At 56.1% G+C, this 22,307-nt stretch overlaps 1 protein-coding gene across 1 annotated transcript; it reads right to left on the reverse strand.

Annotated features, from left to right (window-relative positions):
- Positions 1-2,315: 2,315 nt before the first annotated feature.
- LOC144942152 (protein phosphatase 1 regulatory subunit 3D-like) lies at positions 2,316-22,114 on the reverse strand. The gene is made up of 3 exons (XM_078868913.1): positions 21,953-22,114; positions 7,841-8,004; positions 2,316-5,583 (listed from the first exon to the last, which is right to left on the reverse strand). The coding sequence occupies exons 1-3, from the start codon at positions 22,112-22,114 to the stop codon at positions 4,506-4,508; spliced, it is 1,404 nt and encodes a 467-aa protein (XP_078725039.1). The 3' UTR covers positions 2,316-4,505.
- Positions 22,115-22,307: the final 193 nt, after the last annotated feature.

A 22,307-nucleotide genomic window follows, 5' to 3' on the forward strand; every position in this document is an offset into this window, starting at 1 on the left:
TGTACCTCTCTTCCCGTGGTCACGTCGATTTTTCGCCGGGTTCCTCCGTTTTTTTCCCTCCAACATTCAGAATCAACTTCACCACTCGTTCAGGGTATATTTGGCTGCTAAGGCCACTTCGTTGAGCTCTAATTTGTGATAGTCAAGTCGCTTCTGAAAAAGAGCTACAGTATATTGCTCAGTGGGCCTTACTTGGTAAAATAAACAAAATAGTTTAAATTACGCGCTGGGGACGGACTGTGATGTCCTTAGCATCGACATCAACACCACTCCCCAAGCTCCCCTGCTCCCTCCAAAATACCAACACCAGAACCCTCTCCACTGTCCTTGCCTCTGCCTCTGTGAATGAATACCGTCCGTGTGACAGTGTGTCGATGTTTCTCAAGGTTTGGTGGCTCCCTTCGACATGTATGAGAGTCACAAAACCCGCTGCGCAGCGTGTGGAGGGTTGTCCACGAGGTGGTGGTAACCGCACTGCATACCAAGTGGGCTCGTGAACCCGTCTGTGCGTCAACCCCCTGGGGTTCTTCTCCGAGTTCTCCGGTGCTCCTCCCACAGGGAGTCAATCACTCGTGATGGAGGAATTGGCCAAACATCCCAATGCAGGAACCCTCCTTAGAAGAGTCTTGAGACTGAGTGAGGCTTTCCTTGACAGTGGTGCAGTACGGGTCTCACGGCTGGCCCGTATCGGCCCAGATCGGGGTTCTCAATGCCAGCAGCAGCTGTCGAGACGCGCAAATGAAACGAAACTATAAACTAAACTATTTGTTTTATTTCACCAGGTATTGCCCCACTGAGCTATTTTACAGAAGCCACCTGACCACAAACGATAGCCCAAATGAAAGTGGCATATCGTGCAGAAATGTATAGCAGCCAAATACTATAAAAGCACGTTGATTCTAAATCTGGAGGGAAAACCTCGAGAAAAAACAACGCGATCACAGGGAGAACACGCACGCTTCAAATATACAGCAGGCGTCAGGGTTGGATGGAACCCACGGCCTCCTGCGTACCAGGTGAGGGAGTTAATATTTGTCCACTGGGGCGCCCGAGTAATGAGTGTTTGCTGGTCAGCGCGGAGTGCGCTGAGGTGGCGAGGTGGCCCAGGGGCCCGAGATGAAAAATAATAACTCGCTTCATATTCCAGAAACACACACACCGAGTCGTAACATTCTTCTTCAGGAGGCTCCTGCTGCTACATTGGATTCATATTTTAAGATGTATTCAGCCAATTAATGATGAGTTGTGTTTATTATACACGTGAGAGAAAACCCACGCCGGTGAGGGGGCAACACTCGATCTCCGCACAGATGTAAAACGATGGTGATGAGTCGATTTGCTGTACCGCCTTCCCCTGGCCAGCCAGGGTACGGTGCCTCATCGACGCCCACGAGAAGGGAGTTTAGCAACATCTCTGCGCTGACCCACCAACCCTCGCTGCTGCCTCCACAGCGCTGGATTGCCACAGGCAGCCACCTGCTGCAGCGTAGCCACCACCGCAGAGACCTGGGTTCGTGTCCAGGATGCAGCCGTCCGTGACAGTCAACCAGGACTGCACACAAAGTCCCATCACCTCGCATCTCATTCACCGTGGTATCAAGTACAGCGGTCAGCATTTAACACATCGGGCTGGCCGTCATTTCGGGCCAGGCGAGGTGGTACCGTACCCTAATGTTCGTGGATGAGAAGTCACTTTGGATTTCGGAAGAAGCTCTGTGATAACCTCTTCCGGGACGCCGCGGTGGAGAGAGGTTAACTACCTCGCCTGGTATGAAGGAGGTCGTAGGTTCGATCCCAACGCTGACGCTTGCTGTACATTTGGAATTTGCGTCTTTCTCTCCCAGTGGTGAGATGTTAACTCCCTCGCCTGGTATGCAGGAGGTCGTGAGTTCGATCCCGACCCTGACGCCTGCTGTAAATTTGTAATTTGCGTGTCTCTCTCCCCGTGGTCGCGTGGATTTTTATCCGGGTCCTCTCGTTTTTCCCCTCCACATTTAGTATCAACATCACGCGTTTACAGTATCTGGCTGCTATACATTTCCACATGCGCTATCATTTGTGGGAATTCATTTGTGGCCAGGTGGCTTATGAAAAAGAGCTATATGGCTCAGTGGGCCCTAACCTGGTAAGATAACAAAACATTAAAATAGTTCTCTAACAAGAGCGGGTGCACGGCTCTGCGAAAGTTCCCGATGGACTCGTCGTCGTTCCACGTCGCGATGCCGATAGCGCAAAGTGCACGAAACCTCGTCAAGAGACCCAGACTATAAAGTCCGTCACCGCCAGCAACCGTCATCGTCAGCAGCACCACCACGAGCGCCACCAGTAGCATCGACTCTCCATCGCCCAGTGGTGAAAATGTGAGCTCATCCATCCAACGGTCTTGGCGCACGCGTCCGTAGCGCTATGCAAATTGTGTAAAACCCAGAAGCAAGGGGCGGCAGCCACACGGCGTTCGTGGTTTAGGGATCATCGGCGTTTAATGCACAAACCCAGTCCGTGTTGGACAACGCACACTCGCACACGGCGACTCGACTCCAAACACGATCCCAAGTGGCGACGGCGCCGCGGCATCTCAGCACAAACCTCTCACCTGGGAGCATCCCCCGAGAAGGGGCCCATGGTGTCGAGTGACACAGACAACAACAACAACCGCCATTCGCCACTAAGTGGCGGTGACGTCACCACTACTACTACTCAAGGTGCACATGGCCTGACACACAGCCAGACACACACAGACACACAAAGACAACGACCCCCGTATAGCCTTACACAGGCTGTTAGCGAGAACCTATTAAATCATCCACGGCGCACGAGACAGGGGCTGTGGCCAGCAAAGTGCCCTGCCGCCTTTGTCTCCCCAGTAACAATGTTTACACACTTCACCGGGCACTCATAGAAGGCTGAGCGAACCTAGAGGAGGCCCAGGACCGATTCAGAAAATCGTCACTGCTGTTGGTGGCCGTGAGCGGGAACCAAGCTCCGGTCGCTGGATTCGTAGCGCAGTGCGCTAACCGCTGCGCTACCGCTCCCCGTATACAAACAGATACAAAGACCCCCGTATAGCCTTAACTGACTTTTGGGGCAAGTGCCCTTCGTGAACACCTATGAAGGCCGGCACGGCGCACAAGGGGGTGGGTGGCCAGCACCACGCCCGAACGCCTTTGTCTCCCCAGTGGCGATGTTTACACATCGCACCAGGTACTCATTTGAGGCTGAGTCGACCTACGGGAGGCTCAGGGCCAGTTAAGATAATCGTCACGGGTGTTGGCCGTGAATACACTCAGATACACACCCGCATATCAAATACGTCACCGCAATATGCAAGCAATTAAAATCTATAACTTACACAGTACAGTATGCGTGTGTATGCAGTCAACGTCTCTCTCAATGTCCTCTATCTACACGAGCCGAACAGAAAGCCGGACGCCCCCTCGGAGGAGCGAGAGGGCCCCCCCCAGACCCCTGGATTCGCACCCCAGTGACCCCGCCCCCTCCTCGACCCTCGCTGGTGTTCACAAGCGCGACATTTCGTAACAGTTCGCGACAGTTCGCGACATCGCCCCCCCCCACCCCGAGGCAGCAACGTGACCGCGGTGGCTTTGTGCGTGACTCCACGTGACTGGCTTCGGCGTTCGCAAAAACTCATCATCAGCTCCGTTGATGGCGGCCCATTGCGATCGATACCGCCACCGACAACCACCACCACCACCACAACCACCACCACAACCACCACAACCACAACCACCACAACCACCACAACCACCACAACCACCACCACCACAACCACCACCACCACCACCACAACCACCACCACAACCACCACCACCACAACCACCACCACAACCACCACCACCACAACCACCACAACCACCACCACACCTCGCAAATCGCTTCCTTCCTTCTGCCAGATCCCGCAGCAGTTGCACGGCCGACGTCTATTGACCTTCACGGTCCGTCGGGTGGCATGCGGACAAAGTCTGTTGGGCGTGTCAGGTTCAAAGGTGTGCCAGGCAGGTGAGTCAGTAGGTAGGTTGTGCCAGGCAGGTTTGTCAAGTATATGGATGTGTCATTAGACACGCGTGCATCAGGTAGGCAAGGTCGACACGTGTCTCAGGCTGGTGTATCACTGTACACAGGTAAGGCATCAGGCTATACAGGTGTGTACAGCAGGCAGGTGCATGCGGCTGTTGTGTTTGGTGAAGCACGGGGCGGGGGGGGTTTCACAGGAATATTTTCCACGTCGCTGGTGGACCGGAGTAGGCAGCACGTGCCGCAGCTATCCAGAGCGGCATACTGGATGTGGTGAGCCAGGTGCCGGACACGACAAACTGAACCTCTTGAGGCCGGCTAAAGTGAATGTCGGCAAGGCACTCGGGGGCGGAGGAGAGCTTCACGGCGCGACGGGACGAGCTCGCCACCCCCATGGGTCTCACGGGACAACGCGGGGTGGGGGGGGGTGAAAAGACCCCCCCCACCCCTCCCCCACCCCCCAACCCACCGCGTCACACGAAGTGGATCCAGCTGCGGTCGAGCTCCCGCGGTGGCGGCCCCAGGAGCTCGCTGCGCGCCTCCAGGCGGTAGTTGCGGCCCCCGTTGTTGTCCCAGTGGTCGCGCCCCGCCACGCGGTACCGCACCGCGAACTCGAGCGCGCCGCCCGGCCGCAGGAAGGGCGGCGTGGGCAGCGCGAACGCGAAGCGGTCCGTGCCCGGCGCGGGACTCGGCTCGGCGAGCCCGGGGGGGGCGTAGCGGGCGCGCGCCTCCGCGTGCGTGCTCCACGCGTCGTAGGAGAAGCGCACGGACACCTCCTTCTCGAAGGCCACGTCGAGGACGCGCACGTGGCCCGTCACGCTCAGCTCGCCGGGCGTCACCGACTCGAGGAGCACCAGCTGAGCGCGCAGCCGCGACGCGAACTCGGGGTCGCCCAGCGGCCGCGCGAACGCGGCCTCGAGGCGCGTGCGGCGCAGGGGTTCCGACAGCCCCCCCCCTCCTCCCTCTCCCCCCGGGCCGCAGCGGCCGCAGCAGCCGCCGGCGCCGTCCCAGGCGTCGAGGCGAGCGAAGCGCGAGAGCGCCCCGCGGTGCAGGGACTCGAGCACGTGCGGCGGCACACGGGGCTCCTCGCACGAGATGAAGTGGCGCACGACCGAGAGCTCCAGCCCCAGGGAGTCGGAGAAGCGCACCGACTTGCGGCGGCGGCACGGCGGCTCGGGGGGCGCGGGGCGGCCCGGCACGGACGGCAGCGACTTGGCGCGGCGGCGCACGATGGGCGTCGGAGCGAACGGCGGCGGCGTCGGAGCGAACGCGTCAGGGGGGTCGCGCGGCTCGCAGATGACGAGGGCGGACAGGGAGAGGTCTTCGGACCGCAGCTGCTTCCTACCCCGCGGCCTCGCGGAGTCGTGCCCCGCGGCCTCGCCCGGCCCCCCGTGCCCCGGGTCCTGTCCTGCCGCGGCGACGCCGAAGTCGTCGGCGAGGCGCGCGTTCTCGTACAGGCCCGAGATGTAGCTCAGGTTGCGCGGCATGAAGAGCGACACGAGGCCATCCATGTCGCCGCCCGGTCCCGTGGGACGGCGGATCTCGGGGCGCCTGTGGGGGGGGGGGGGGTGCAGGCGCGGTCAAGCGCACGAGGGAGACAGACGGGAGGGGCGGGGGGAGAGGGACACTTAGCGCCAACTCCACGGTGCGGTGACAAGTTCAAGTCGGGCCAGCTGCTGCTGCTGCAGCTGCTGCTGCCGCTGCTCACTGGTCCGCGCTCCGAGCTGCCGAGTTTAAAAGCCGCCCCCCCTCGCTCGCCCAGCGTCAACATCAACACCGGCCCCGTTTCATCATCACCAACCCCACCCATCAACAGCATCCCCCCATCACCGTCACCATCACCTGTGTGACAAGTTGCGCAAAACAAAATAAAGAACCGCGCGGAAATGAACGCGCTCACTAAAATGGGGGCGGGGTGGGGGCAGGGGGCTGGTGTCTCCCTCCTGCGCCCTTCCTGAGCCGAGTTCCACGCGACGACTTTCGCCAACTTCGCCCTCGGGGCCTCTGCCGCGCACCACCCCCGCGGGAAAATTCGTCGCGACGTCGCGGGGGGGGCGGGGTGGGGGCGGGGTGGGGGCGGGGTGGGGGCGGGGTGGGGGCGGGGGCGGCGCCGAGTTGCGAGGCGAAGAGAAGGCGCCGGGCGAGGAGAGCGGCCCCAGTAAGTGACCCGCAGACCAGGGCGGTCGCATTCCTGCGCGCCGCGAGCCCGCGACGGGTGAAATTTGTCCTTGTAAGGAGGGGCGGGGTGAGACCCCCCCCACCCCCCGGGGTCCCCCCGCCCCCACCCCGGCGGCTTCCCACGCCGTCCGCCAGCGGCCTCGGCGAGTGCGGAACAAATAAACAACAAATACACACACACACCAGACTGTACATGACACACACACCACTGTACATGACACACACACCACACTGTACATGACACACACCACACTGTACATGACATACACACCAGACTGTACATGACACACACACCACTGTACATGACACACACCAGACTGTACATGACACACACACCACTGTACATGACACACACACCACACTGTACATGACACACACCACACTGTACATGACATACACACCAGACTGTACATGACACACACACCACTGTACATGACACACACCACACTGTACATGACACACACACCAGACTGTACATGACACACACCACTGTACATGACACACACACCACACTGTACATGACACACACCACACTGTACATGACATACACACCAGACTGTACATGACACACACACCACTGTACATGACACACACCACACTGTACATGACATACACACCAGACTGTACATGACACACACACCACACTGTACATGACACACACCACTGTACATAATACACACCCCAGACTGTACATGACACACACACCACACTGTACATGACACACACCACACTGTACATGACACACATCAGACTGTACATGACACACACACCACACTGTGCATGACACACACCACACTGTACATGACACACACCGCACTGTACATGACACACACCACACTGTACATGACACACACCACTGTACATGACACCATACTGTACATGACACACACACCACACTGTACATGACACACACCACTGTACATGACACACACCCCAGACTGTACATGACACACACACCACACTGCACATGACACACACCACACTGTACATGACACACACCAGACTGTACATGACACACACACCACTGTACATGACACACACACCACACTGTACATGACACACACCACACTGTACATGACATACACACCAGACTGTACATGACACACACACCACACTGTACATGACACACACCACTGTACATGACACACACCACTGTACATGACACACACCACACTGTACATGACACACACCACACTGTACATGACACACACCAGACTGTACATGACACACACCACACTGTACATGACACACACCACACTGTACATGACACACACCACACTGTACATGACACACACCACACTGTACATGACACACACCACTGTACATGACACCATACTGTACATGACACACACCACACTGTACATGACACACACCACACTGTACATGACACACACAACACTGTGCATGACACACACAACACTGTACATGACACACACACCACTGTACATGACACCATACTGTACATGACACACACACCACACTGTACATGACACACACACACCACACTGTACATGACACACACACAAAAGGCTGTGTATGAGTGACACGCACACCACACTGAGAGAGACACACACCTTAGACTCTACATGAGTGACACACACACCACACTGTGTATGAGTGACACACACACCATAGACCCAGGCCCCACTGAGACACGAGTCTCCCTTGCCGCCTCCTGTCCCCGCGGGAGAACTTCTCCCCGCTCCCCTCCTCGGCTCCCGGCCCCCCCCCGGCCCCGACGCTCATCGCTCCGCGGCCCCCCACGACTCCCGCGACGAGCGCTGCGCGACTGCTCTGTGCGCGGTGACGGCGGAAGGACGTGACGCGCCGGAGACACGCCCCCTACTCCTCATCACATCCTCCACTCTCATCACATCCTCCCACTCTCACCTCATCACATCCCCCACTCTCATCACATCCTCCACTCTCACCTCATCATATCCCCCACTCTCATCACATCACATCCTCCACTCTCATCACATCCCCCACTCTCACCTCATCCTCCACGCTCATCACATCCCCCACTCTCACCTCATCACATCCTCCACTCTCATCACATCCCCCACTCTCATCACATCCCCCACTCTCACCTCATCACATCCTCCACTCTCATCACATCCCCCACTCTCATCACATCCCCCACTCTCATCACATCACATCCCCCACTCTCATCACATCCCCCACTCTCATCACATCCCCCACTCTCACCTCATCACATCCTCCACTCTCATCACATCCTCCCACTCTCACCTCATCACATCCCCCACTCTCATCACATCCTCCCACTCTCATCACATCACATCCTCCACTCTCATCACATCCCCCACTCTCACCTCATCCTCCACGCTCATCACATCCCCCACTCTCATCACATCCCCCACTCTCACCTCATCACATCCTCCACTCTCATCACATCCCCCACTCTCACCTCATCACATCCTCCACTCTCATCACATCCCCCACTCTCATCACATCCTCCACTCTCACCTCATCATATCCCCCACTCTCATCACATCACATCCTCCACTCTCATCACATCCCCCACTCTCACCTCATCCTCCACGCTCATCACATCCCCCACTCTCATCACATCCCCCACTCTCACCTCATCACATCCTCCACTCTCATCACATCCCCCACTCTCACCTCATCACATCCTCCACTCTCATCACATCCCCCACTCTCATCACATCCCCCACTCTCATCACATCACATCCCCCACTCTCATCACATCCCCCACTCTCATCACATCCCCCACTCTCACCTCATCACATCCTCCACTCTCATCACATCCTCCCACTCTCACCTCATCACATCCCCCACTCTCATCACATCCTCCACTCTCACCTCATCATATCCCCCACTCTCATCACATCACATCCTCCACTCTCATCACATCCCCCACTCTCGCCTCATCCTCCACTCTCATCACATCCCCCACTCTCATCACATCCCCCACTCTCATCACATCCCCCACTCTCATCACATCACATCCCCCACTCTCACCTCATCACATCCCCCACTCTCATCACATCCCCCACTCTCATCACATCCCCCACTCTCATCACATCCCCCACTCTCATCACATCCCCCACTCTCACCTCATCACATCCCCCACTCTCATCACATCCCCCACTCTCACCTCATCACATCCTCCAATCTCATCACATCCTCCCACTCTCACCTCATCACATCCCCCACTCTCATCACATCCTCCACTCTCACCTCATCATATCCCCCACTCTCATCACATCACATCCTCCACTCTCATCATATCCCCCACTCTCGCCTCATCCTCCACTCTCATCACATCCCCCACTCTCACCTCATCACATCCCCCACTCTCACCTCATCACATCCTCCACACTCATCACATCCCCCACTCTCATCACATCCCCCACTCTCACCTCATCACATCCTCCACTCTCATCACATCCCCCACTCTCATCACATCACATCCCCCACTCTCACCTCATCACATCCCCCACTCTCATCACATCCCCCACTCTCATCACATCCCCCACTCTCATCACATCCCCCACTCTCACCTCATCACATCCCCCACTCTCATCACATCCCCCACTCTCACCTCATCACATCCTCCCCTCTCATCACATCCCCCACTCTCACCTCATCACATCCCCCACTCTCACCTCATCACATCCTCCACTCTCATTACATCCTCCCCTCTCATCACATCCCCCACTCTCACCTCATCACATCCCCCACTCTCATCACATCCTCCCACTCTCACCTCATCACATCCCCCACTCTCATCACATCCTCCCCTCTCACCTCATCACATCCCCCACTCTCATCACATCACATCCTCCTCTCTCAGCTCATCACATCCCCCACTCTCACCTCATCACATCCCCCACTCTCATCACATCCTCCCACTCTCACCTCATCACATCCCCCACTCTCATCACATCCTCCCCTCTCACCTCATCACATCCCCCACTCTCATCACATCACATCCTCCTCTCTCACCTCATCACATCCCCCACTCTCACCTCATCACATCCCCCACTCTCATCACATCCTCCCACTCTCACCTCATCACATCCCCCACTCTCATCACATCCTCCCACTCTCACCTCATCACATCCCCCACTCTCATCACATCCTCCCTTCTCACCTCATCACATCCCCCACTCTCACCTCATCACATCCCCCACTCTCACCTCATCACATCCTCCCCTCTCACCTCATCACATCCCCCACTCTCATCACATCCTCCACTCTCATCACATCCCCCACTCTCACCTCATCCTCCACGCTCATCACATCCCCCACTCTCATCACATCCCCCACTCTCACCTCATCACATCCTCCACTCTCATCACATCCCCCACTCTCACCTCATCACATCCTCCACTCTCATCACATCCCCCACTCTCATCACATCCTCCACTCTCACCTCATCATATCCCCCACTCTCATCACATCACATCCTCCACTCTCATCACATCCCCCACTCTCACCTCATCCTCCACGCTCATCACATCCCCCACTCTCATCACATCCCCCACTCTCACCTCATCACATCCTCCACTCTCATCACATCCCCCACTCTCACCTCATCACATCCTCCACTCTCATCACATCCCCCACTCTCATCACATCCCCCACTCTCATCACATCACATCCCCCACTCTCATCACATCCCCCACTCTCATCACATCCCCCACTCTCACCTCATCACATCCTCCACTCTCATCACATCCTCCCACTCTCACCTCATCACATCCCCCACTCTCATCACATCCTCCACTCTCACCTCATCATATCCCCCACTCTCATCACATCACATCCTCCACTCTCATCACATCCCCCACTCTCGCCTCATCCTCCACTCTCATCACATCCCCCACTCTCATCACATCCCCCACTCTCATCACATCCCCCACTCTCATCACATCACATCCCCCACTCTCACCTCATCACATCCCCCACTCTCATCACATCCCCCACTCTCATCACATCCCCCACTCTCATCACATCCCCCACTCTCATCACATCCCCCACTCTCACCTCATCACATCCCCCACTCTCATCACATCCCCCACTCTCACCTCATCACATCCTCCAATCTCATCACATCCTCCCACTCTCACCTCATCACATCCCCCACTCTCATCACATCCTCCACTCTCACCTCATCATATCCCCCACTCTCATCACATCACATCCTCCACTCTCATCATATCCCCCACTCTCGCCTCATCCTCCACTCTCATCACATCCCCCACTCTCACCTCATCACATCCCCCACTCTCACCTCATCACATCCTCCACACTCATCACATCCCCCACTCTCATCACATCCCCCACTCTCACCTCATCACATCCTCCACTCTCATCACATCCCCCACTCTCATCACATCACATCCCCCACTCTCACCTCATCACATCCCCCACTCTCATCACATCCCCCACTCTCATCACATCCCCCACTCTCATCACATCCCCCACTCTCACCTCATCACATCCCCCACTCTCATCACATCCCCCACTCTCACCTCATCACATCCTCCCCTCTCATCACATCCCCCACTCTCACCTCATCACATCCCCCACTCTCACCTCATCACATCCTCCACTCTCATTACATCCTCCCCTCTCATCACATCCCCCACTCTCACCTCATCACATCCCCCACTCTCATCACATCCTCCCACTCTCACCTCATCACATCCCCCACTCTCATCACATCCTCCCCTCTCACCTCATCACATCCCCCACTCTCATCACATCACATCCTCCTCTCTCAGCTCATCACATCCCCCACTCTCACCTCATCACATCCCCCACTCTCATCACATCCTCCCACTCTCACCTCATCACATCCCCCACTCTCATCACATCCTCCCCTCTCACCTCATCACATCCCCCACTCTCATCACATCACATCCTCCTCTCTCACCTCATCACATCCCCCACTCTCACCTCATCACATCCCCCACTCTCATCACATCCTCCCACTCTCACCTCATCACATCCCCCACTCTCATCACATCCTCCCACTCTCACCTCATCACATCCCCCACTCTCATCACATCCTCCCTTCTCACCTCATCACATCCCCCACTCTCACCTCATCACATCCCCCACTCTCACCTCATCACATCCTCCCCTCTCACCTCATCACATCCCCCACTCTCATCACATCCCCCACTCTCATCACATCACATCCCCCACTCTCACCTCATCACATCCCCCACTCTCATCACATCCCCCACTCTCACCTCATCACATCCTCCACTCTCATCACATCCCCCACTCTCATCACATCCTCCCCTCTCACCTCATCACATCCCCCACTCTCATCACATCACATCCTCCTATCTCACCTCATCACATCCCCCACTCTCACCTCATCACATCCCCCACTCTCATCACATCCTCCCACTCTCACCTCATCACATCCCCCACTCTCATCACATCCTCCCCTCTCACCTCATCACATCCCCCACGCTCACCTCATCACATCCCCCACTCTCACCTCATCACATCCTCCCCTCTCACCTCATCACATCCCCCACTCTCATCACATCCCCCACTCTCATCACATCCCCCACTCTCATCACATCCTCCACTCTCACCTCATCACATCCCCCACTCTCATCACATCCTCCCCTCTCACCTCATCACATCCCCCACTCTCACCTCATCACATCCCCCACTCTCACCTCATCACATCCTCCCCTCTCACCTCATCACATCCCCCACTCTCATCACATCCCCCACTCTCATCACATCCCCCACTCTCATCACATCCTCCACTCTCATCACATCCTCCCCTCTCACCTCATCACATCCCCCACTCTCATCACATCCCCCACTCTCATCACATCCTCCACTCTCATCACATCCTCCACTCTCATCACATCCTCCACTCTCATCACATCCCCCACTCTCACCTCATCACATCCCCCACTCTCACCTCATCACATCCTCCACTCTCATTACATCCTCCCCTCTCATCACATCCCCCACTCTCACCTCATCACATCCCCCACTTTCATCACATCCTCCCCTCTCACCTCATCACATCCCCCACTCTCACCTCATCACATCCCCCACTCTCATCACATCCTCCCCTCTCACCTCATCACATCCCCCACTCTCATCACATCACATCCTCCTCTCTCAGCTCATCACATCCCCCTCATCACATCACATCCTCCTCTCTCAGCTCATCACATCCCCCACTCTCACCTCATCACATCCCCCACTCTCATCACATCCTCCCACTCTCACCTCATCACATCCCCCACTCTCATCACATCCTCCCCTCTCACCTCATCACATCCCCCACTCTCATCACATCACATCCTCCTCTCTCACCTCATCACATCCCCCACTCTCACCTCATCACATCCCCCACTCTCATCACATCCTCCCACTCTCACCTCATCACATCCCCCACTCTCATCACATCCTCCCACTCTCACCTCATCACATCCCCCACTCCCATCACATCCTCCCTTCTCACCTCATCACATCCCCCACTCTCACCTCATCACATCCTCCCCTCTCACCTCATCACATCCCCCACTCTCATCACATCCCCCACTCTCATCACATCACATCCCCCACTCTCACCTCATCACATCCCCCACTCTCATCACATCCCCCACTCTCACCTCATCACATCCTCCACTCTCATCACATCCCCCACTCTCATCACATCCTCCCCTCTCACCTCATCACATCCCCCACTCTCATCACATCACATCCTCCTATCTCACCTCATCACATCCCCCACTCTCACCTCATCACATCCCCCACTCTCATCACATCCTCCCACTCTCACCTCATCACATCCCCCACTCTCATCACATCCTCCCCTCTCACCTCATCACATCCCCCACTCTCACCTCATCACATCCCCCACTCTCACCTCATCACATCCTCCCCTCTCACCTCATCACATCCCCCACTCTCATCACATCCCCCACTCTCATCACATCCCCCACTCTCATCACATCCTCCACTCTCACCTCATCACATCCCCCACTCTCATCACATCCTCCCCTCTCACCTCATCACATCCCCCACTCTCACCTCATCACATCCCCCACTCTCACCTCATCACATCCTCCCCTCTCACCTCATCACATCCCCCACTCTCATCACATCCCCCACTCTCATCACATCCCCCACTCTCATCACATCCTCCACTCTCATCACATCCTCCCCTCTCACCTCATCACATCCCCCACTCTCATCACATCCCCCACTCTCATCACATCCTCCACTCTCATCACATCCTCCACTCTCATCACATCCTCCACTCTCATCACATCCCCCACTCTCACCTCATCACATCCCCCACTCTCACCTCATCACATCCTCCACTCTCATTACATCCTCCCCTCTCATCACATCCCCCACTCTCACCTCATCACATCCCCCACTTTCATCACATCCTCCCCTCTCACCTCATCACATCCCCCACTCTCATCACATCACATCCTCCTATCTCACCTCATCACATCCCCCACTCTCACCTCATCACATCCCCCACTCTCATCACATCCTCCCACTCTCACCTCATCACATCCCCCACTCTCATCACATCCTCCCACTCTCACCTCATCACATCCCCCACTCTCATCACATCCTCCCCTCTCACCTCATCACATCCCCCACTCTCACCTCATCACATCCCCCACTCTCACCTCATCACATCCTCCCCTCTCACCTCATCACATCCCCCACTCTCATCACATCCCCCACTCTCATCACATCCCCCACTCTCATCACATCCCCCACTCTCAACACATCCTCCACTCTCATCACATCCCCCACTCTCAACACATCCTCCACTCTCATCACATCCCCCACTCTCAACACATCCTCCACTCTCATCACATCCCCCACTCTCATCACATCCCCCACTCTCAACACATCCTCCACTCTCATCACATCCCCCACTCTCAACACATCCTCCACTCTCATCACATCCCCCACTCTCATCACATCCTCCCCTCTCACCTCATCACATCCCCCACTCTCATCACATCCTCCCACTCTCACCTCATCACATCCCCCACTCTCATCACATCCCCCACTCTCACCTCATCACATCCTCCACTCTCATAACATCCCCCACTCTCACCTCATCACATCCTCCACTCTCATCACATCCCCCACTCTCATCACATCCTCCACTCTCACCTCATCATATCCCCCACTCTCATCACATCACATCCTCCACTCTCATCACATCCCCCACTCTCACCTCATCCTCCACGCTCATCACATCCCCCACTCTCATCACATCCCCCACTCTCACCTCATCACATCCTCCACTCTCATCACATCCCCCACTCTCACCTCATCACATCCTCCACTCTCATCACATCCCCCACTCTCATCACATCACATCCCCCACTCTCATCACATCCCCCACTCTCATCACATCCCCCACTCTCACCTCATCACATCCTCCACTCTCATCACATCCTCCCACTCTCACCTCATCACATCCCCCACTCTCATCACATCCTCCACTCTCACCTCATCATATCCCCCACTCTCATCACATCACATCCTCCACTCTCATCACATCCCCCACTCTCGCCTCATCCTCCACTCTCATCACATCCCCCACTCTCATCACATCCCCCACTCTCATCACATCCCCCACTCTCATCACATCACATCCCCCACTCTCACCTCATCACATCCCCCACTCTCATCACATCCCCCACTCTCATCACATCCCCCACTCTCATCACATCCCCCACTCTCACCTCATCACATCCCCCACTCTCATCACATCCCCCACTCTCACCTCATCACATCCTCCAATCTCATCACATCCTCCCACTCTCACCTCATCACATCCCCCACTCTCATCACATCCTCCACTCTCACCTCATCATATCCCCCACTCTCATCACATCACATCCTCCACTCTCATCATATCCCCCACTCTCGCCTCATCCTCCACTCTCATCACATCCCCCACTCTCACCTCATCACATCCCCCACTCTCACCTCATCACATCCTCCACACTCATCACATCCCCCACTCTCATCACATCCCCCACTCTCACCTCATCACATCCTCCACTCTCATCACATCCCCCACTCTCATCACATCACATCCCCCACTCTCACCTCATCACATCCCCCACTCTCATCACATCCCCCACTCTCATCACATCCCCCACTCTCATCACATCCCCCACTCTCACCTCATCACATCCCCCACTCTCATCACATCCCCCACTCTCACCTCATCACATCCTCCCCTCTCATCACATCCCCCACTCTCATCACATCCCCCACTCTCACCTCATCACATCCTCCACTCTCATTACATCCTCCCCTCTCATCACATCCCCCACTCTCACCTCATCACATCCCCCACTCTCATCACATCCTCCCACTCTCACCTCATCACATCCCCCACTCTCATCACATCCTCCCCTCTCACCTCATCACATCCCCCACTCTCATCACATCACATCCTCCTCTCTCAGCTCATCACATCCCCCACTCTCACCTCATCACATCCCCCACTCTCATCACATCCTCCCACTCTCACCTCATCACATCCCCCACTCTCATCACATCCTCCCCTCTCACCTCATCACATCCCCCACTCTCATCACATCACATCCTCCTCTCTCACCTCATCACATCCCCCACTCTCACCTCATCACATCCCCCACTCTCATCACATCCTCCCACTCTCACCTCATCACATCCCCCACTCTCATCACATCCTCCCACTCTCACCTCATCACATCCCCCACTCTCATCACATCCTCCCTTCTCACCTCATCACATCCCCCACTCTCACCTCATCACATCCCCCACTCTCACCTCATCACATCCTCCCCTCTCACCTCATCACATCCCCCACTCTCATCACATCCCCCACTCTCATCACATCACATCCCCCACTCTCACCTCATCACATCCCCCACTCTCATCACATCCCCCACTCTCACCTCATCACATCCTCCACTCTCATCACATCCCCCACTCTCATCACATCCTCCCCTCTCACCTCATCACATCCCCCACTCTCATCACATCACATCCTCCTATCTCACCTCATCACATCCCCCACTCTCACCTCATCACATCCCCCACTCTCATCACATCCTCCCACTCTCACCTCATCACATCCCCCACTCTCATCACATCCTCCCCTCTCACCTCATCACATCCCCCACGCTCACCTCATCACATCCCCCACTCTCACCTCATCACATCCTCCCCTCTCACCTCATCACATCCCCCACTCTCATCACATCCCCCACTCTCATCACATCCCCCACTCTCATCACATCCTCCACTCTCACCTCATCACATCCCCCACTCTCATCACATCCTCCCCTCTCACCTCATCACATCCCCCACTCTCACCTCATCACATCCCCCACTCTCACCTCATCACATCCTCCCCTCTCACCTCATCACATCCCCCACTCTCATCACATCCCCCACTCTCATCACATCCCCCACTCTCATCACATCCTCCACTCTCATCACATCCTCCCCTCTCACCTCATCACATCCCCCACTCTCATCACATCCCCCACTCTCATCACATCCTCCACTCTCATCACATCCTCCACTCTCATCACATCCTCCACTCTCATCACATCCCCCACTCTCACCTCATCACATCCCCCACTCTCACCTCATCACATCCTCCACTCTCATTACATCCTCCCCTCTCATCACATCCCCCACTCTCACCTCATCACATCCCCCACTTTCATCACATCCTCCCCTCTCACCTCATCACATCCCCCACTCTCACCTCATCACATCCCCCACTCTCATCACATCCTCCCCTCTCACCTCATCACATCCCCCACTCTCATCACATCACATCCTCCTCTCTCAGCTCATCACATCCCCCACTCTCACCTCATCACATCCCCCACTCTCATCACATCCTCCCACTCTCACCTCATCACATCCCCCACTCTCATCACATCCTCCCCTCTCACCTCATCACATCCCCCACTCTCATCACATCACATCCTCCTCTCTCACCTCATCACATCCCCCACTCTCACCTCATCACATCCCCCACTCTCATCACATCCTCCCACTCTCACCTCATCACATCCCCCACTCTCATCACATCCTCCCACTCTCACCTCATCACATCCCCCACTCTCATCACATCCTCCCTTCTCACCTCATCACATCCCCCACTCTCACCTCATCACATCCTCCCCTCTCACCTCATCACATCCCCCACTCTCATCACATCCCCCACTCTCATCACATCACATCCCCCACTCTCACCTCATCACATCCCCCACTCTCATCACATCCCCCACTCTCACCTCATCACATCCTCCACTCTCATCACATCCCCCACTCTCATCACATCCTCCCCTCTCACCTCATCACATCCCCCACTCTCATCACATCACATCCTCCTATCTCACCTCATCACATCCCCCACTCTCACCTCATCACATCCCCCACTCTCATCACATCCTCCCACTCTCACCTCATCACATCTCCCACTCTCATCACATCCTCCCCTCTCACCTCATCACATCCCCCACTCTCACCTCATCACATCCCCCACTCTCACCTCATCACATCCTCCCCTCTCACCTCATCACATCCCCCACTCTCATCACATCCCCCACTCTCATCACATCCCCCACTCTCATCACATCCTCCACTCTCACCTCATCACATCCCCCACTCTCATCACATCCTCCCCTCTCACCTCATCACATCCCCCACTCTCACCTCATCACATCCCCCACTCTCACCTCATCACATCCTCCCCTCTCACCTCATCACATCCCCCACTCTCATCACATCCCCCACTCTCATCACATCCCCCACTCTCATCACATCCCCCACTCTCATCACATCCTCCACTCTCATCACATCCTCCCCTCTCACCTCATCACATCCCCCACTCTCATCACATCCCCCACTCTCATCACATCCTCCACTCTCATCACATCCTCCACTCTCATCACATCCTCCACTCTCATCACATCCCCCACTCTCACCTCATCACATCCCCCACTCTCACCTCATCACATCCTCCACTCTCATTACATCCTCCCCTCTCATCACATCCCCCACTCTCACCTCATCACATCCCCCACTTTCATCACATCCTCCCCTCTCACCTCATCACATCCCCCACTCTCATCACATCACATCCTCCTATCTCACCTCATCACATCCCCCACTCTCACCTCATCACATCCCCCACTCTCATCACATCCTCCCACTCTCACCTCATCACATCCCCCACTCTCATCACATCCTCCCACTCTCACCTCATCACATCCCCCACTCTCATCACATCCTCCCCTCTCACCTCATCACATCCCCCACTCTCACCTCATCACATCCCCCACTCTCACCTCATCACATCCTCCCCTCTCACCTCATCACATCCCCCACTCTCATCACATCCCCCACTCTCATCACATCCCCCACTCTCATCACATCCCCCACTCTCAACACATCCTCCACTCTCATCACATCCCCCACTCTCAACACATCCTCCACTCTCATCACATCCCCCACTCTCAACACATCCTCCACTCTCATCACATCCCCCACTCTCATCACATCCCCCACTCTCAACACATCCTCCACTCTCATCACATCCCCCACTCTCAACACATCCTCCACTCTCATCACATCCCCCACTCTCATCACATCCTCCCCTCTCACCTCATCACATCCCCCACTCTCATCACATCCCCCACTCTCATCACATCCCCCACTCTCATCACATCCCCCACTCTCAACACATCCTCCACTCTCATCACATCCCCCACTCTCAACACATCCTCCACTCTCATCACATCCCCCACTCTCATCACATCCCCCACTCTCAACACATCCTCCACTCTCATCACATCCCCCACTCTCAACACATCCTCCACTCTCATCACATCCCCCACTCTCATCACATCCTCCCCTCTCACCTCATCACATCCCCCACTCTCATCACATCCCCCACTCTCATCACATCCCCCACTCTCATCACATCCCCCACTCTCATCACATCCCCCACTCTCAACACATCCCCCACTCTCATCACATCCCCCACTCTCAACACATCCCCCACTCTCATCACATCCCCCACTCTCATCACATCCCCCACTCTCATCACATCCCCCACTCTCAACACATCCCCCACTCTCATCACATCCCCCACTCTCATCACATCCCCCACTCTCATCACATCCCCCACTCTCAACACATCCCCCACTCTCATCACATCCCCCACTCTCAACACATCCCCCACTCTCAACACATCCCCCACTCTCATCACATCCCCCACTCTCAACACATCCCCCACTCTCATCACATCCCCCACTCTCATCACATCCCCCACTCTCATCACATCCCCCACTCTCATCACATCCCCCACTCTCAACACATCCCCCACTCTCATCACATCCCCCACTCTCAACACATCCCCCACTCTCATCACATCCCCCACTCTCATCACATCCCCCACTCTCAACACATCCCCCACTCTCATCACATCCCCCACTCTCATCACATCCCCCACTCTCATCACATCCCCCACTCTCATCACATCCCCCACTCTCAACACATCCCCCACTCTCATCACATCCCCCACTCTCAACACATCCCCCACTCTCATCACATCCCCCACTCTCATCACATCCCCCACTCTCAACACATCCCCCACTCTCATCACATCCCCCACTCTCATCACATCCCCCACTCTCATCACATCCCCCACTCTCATCACATCCCCCACTCTCAACACATCCCCCACTCTCATCACATCCCCCACTCTCATCACATCCCCCACTCTCATCACATCCCCCACTCTCATCACATCCCCCACTCTCAACACATCCCCCACTCTCATCACATCCCCCACTCTCATCACATCCCCCACTCTCATCACATCCCCCACTCTCATCACATCCCCCACTCTCAACACATCCCCCACTCTCATCACATCCCCCACTCTCAACACATCCCCCACTCTCATCACATCCCCCACTCTCATCACATCCCCCACTCTCAACACATCCCCCACTCTCATCACATCCCCCACTCTCATCACATCCCCCACTCTCATCACATCCCCCACTCTCATCACATCCCCCACTCTCAACACATCCCCCACTCTCATCACATCCCCCACTCTCATCACATCCCCCACTCTCATCACATCCCCCACTCTCATCACATCCCCCACTCTCAACACATCCTCTCACTGCTCTACTCTACTGCACTCCCTCCGCCTCGTCCTAGGGGGGCGTTGCGCTCACCCGCCGTGACCTCACCACCCTCACCACCCTCACCCGCCATGCCACTCACCACCCTCACCTGCCGTGACCTCACCACCCTCACCTGCCGTGACCTCACCACCCTCACCCGCCATGCCACTCACCTGCCGTGACCTCACCACCCTCACCTGCCGTTACCTCACCACCTTCACCCGCCGTGACCTCACCACCCTCACCTGCCGTGACTCACCACCCTCACCTGCCGTGACAGACTCACCACTCTCACCTGCCGTGACCTCACCACCCTCACCTGCCGTGACCTCACCACCCTCACCCACCGTGACCTCACCACCCTCACCTGCCGTGACCTCACCACCCTCACCCACCGTGACCTCACCACCCTCACCTGCCGTGACCTCACCACCCTCACCTGTCGTGACACCCTCACCACCCTCACCTGCCGTGACAGGCTCACCACCCTCACCTGCCGTGCTGTTGCTGCTCTGGGCGAGGGGGGTTTCAGGTGAAGCGACGTGATAATTATCGCCGCCGCCGCCGCCGCTGCTGCTGCTGTGAATCGGGTCGCGATTGTTCCCTGTAGAACACTCGGCGACGTGTTCCGGGCTCGGGCGGCTGCGATGCCAAGCCATGCCCGCAGGGGGCGCTGCCCTCCCGAGCGCGTGGAAGCACAACAAGGAGGACGACACTCCTGGAACCAAAATACTGGGTGCTTCAAAACAAATGTTTTAACACTTCTGAGAATTTACAACAATAGCACAAGAAGATTCCAGACACGTGTTGACTATGATGGCGAACAAGCGGAGACTCTGACTTTTAGAAACT

Source organism: Lampetra fluviatilis, chromosome 26 (assembly GCF_964198595.1).
Source record: "Lampetra fluviatilis chromosome 26, kcLamFluv1.1, whole genome shotgun sequence".
NCBI classification, from domain to species: domain Eukaryota; kingdom Metazoa; phylum Chordata; class Hyperoartia; order Petromyzontiformes; family Petromyzontidae; genus Lampetra; species Lampetra fluviatilis.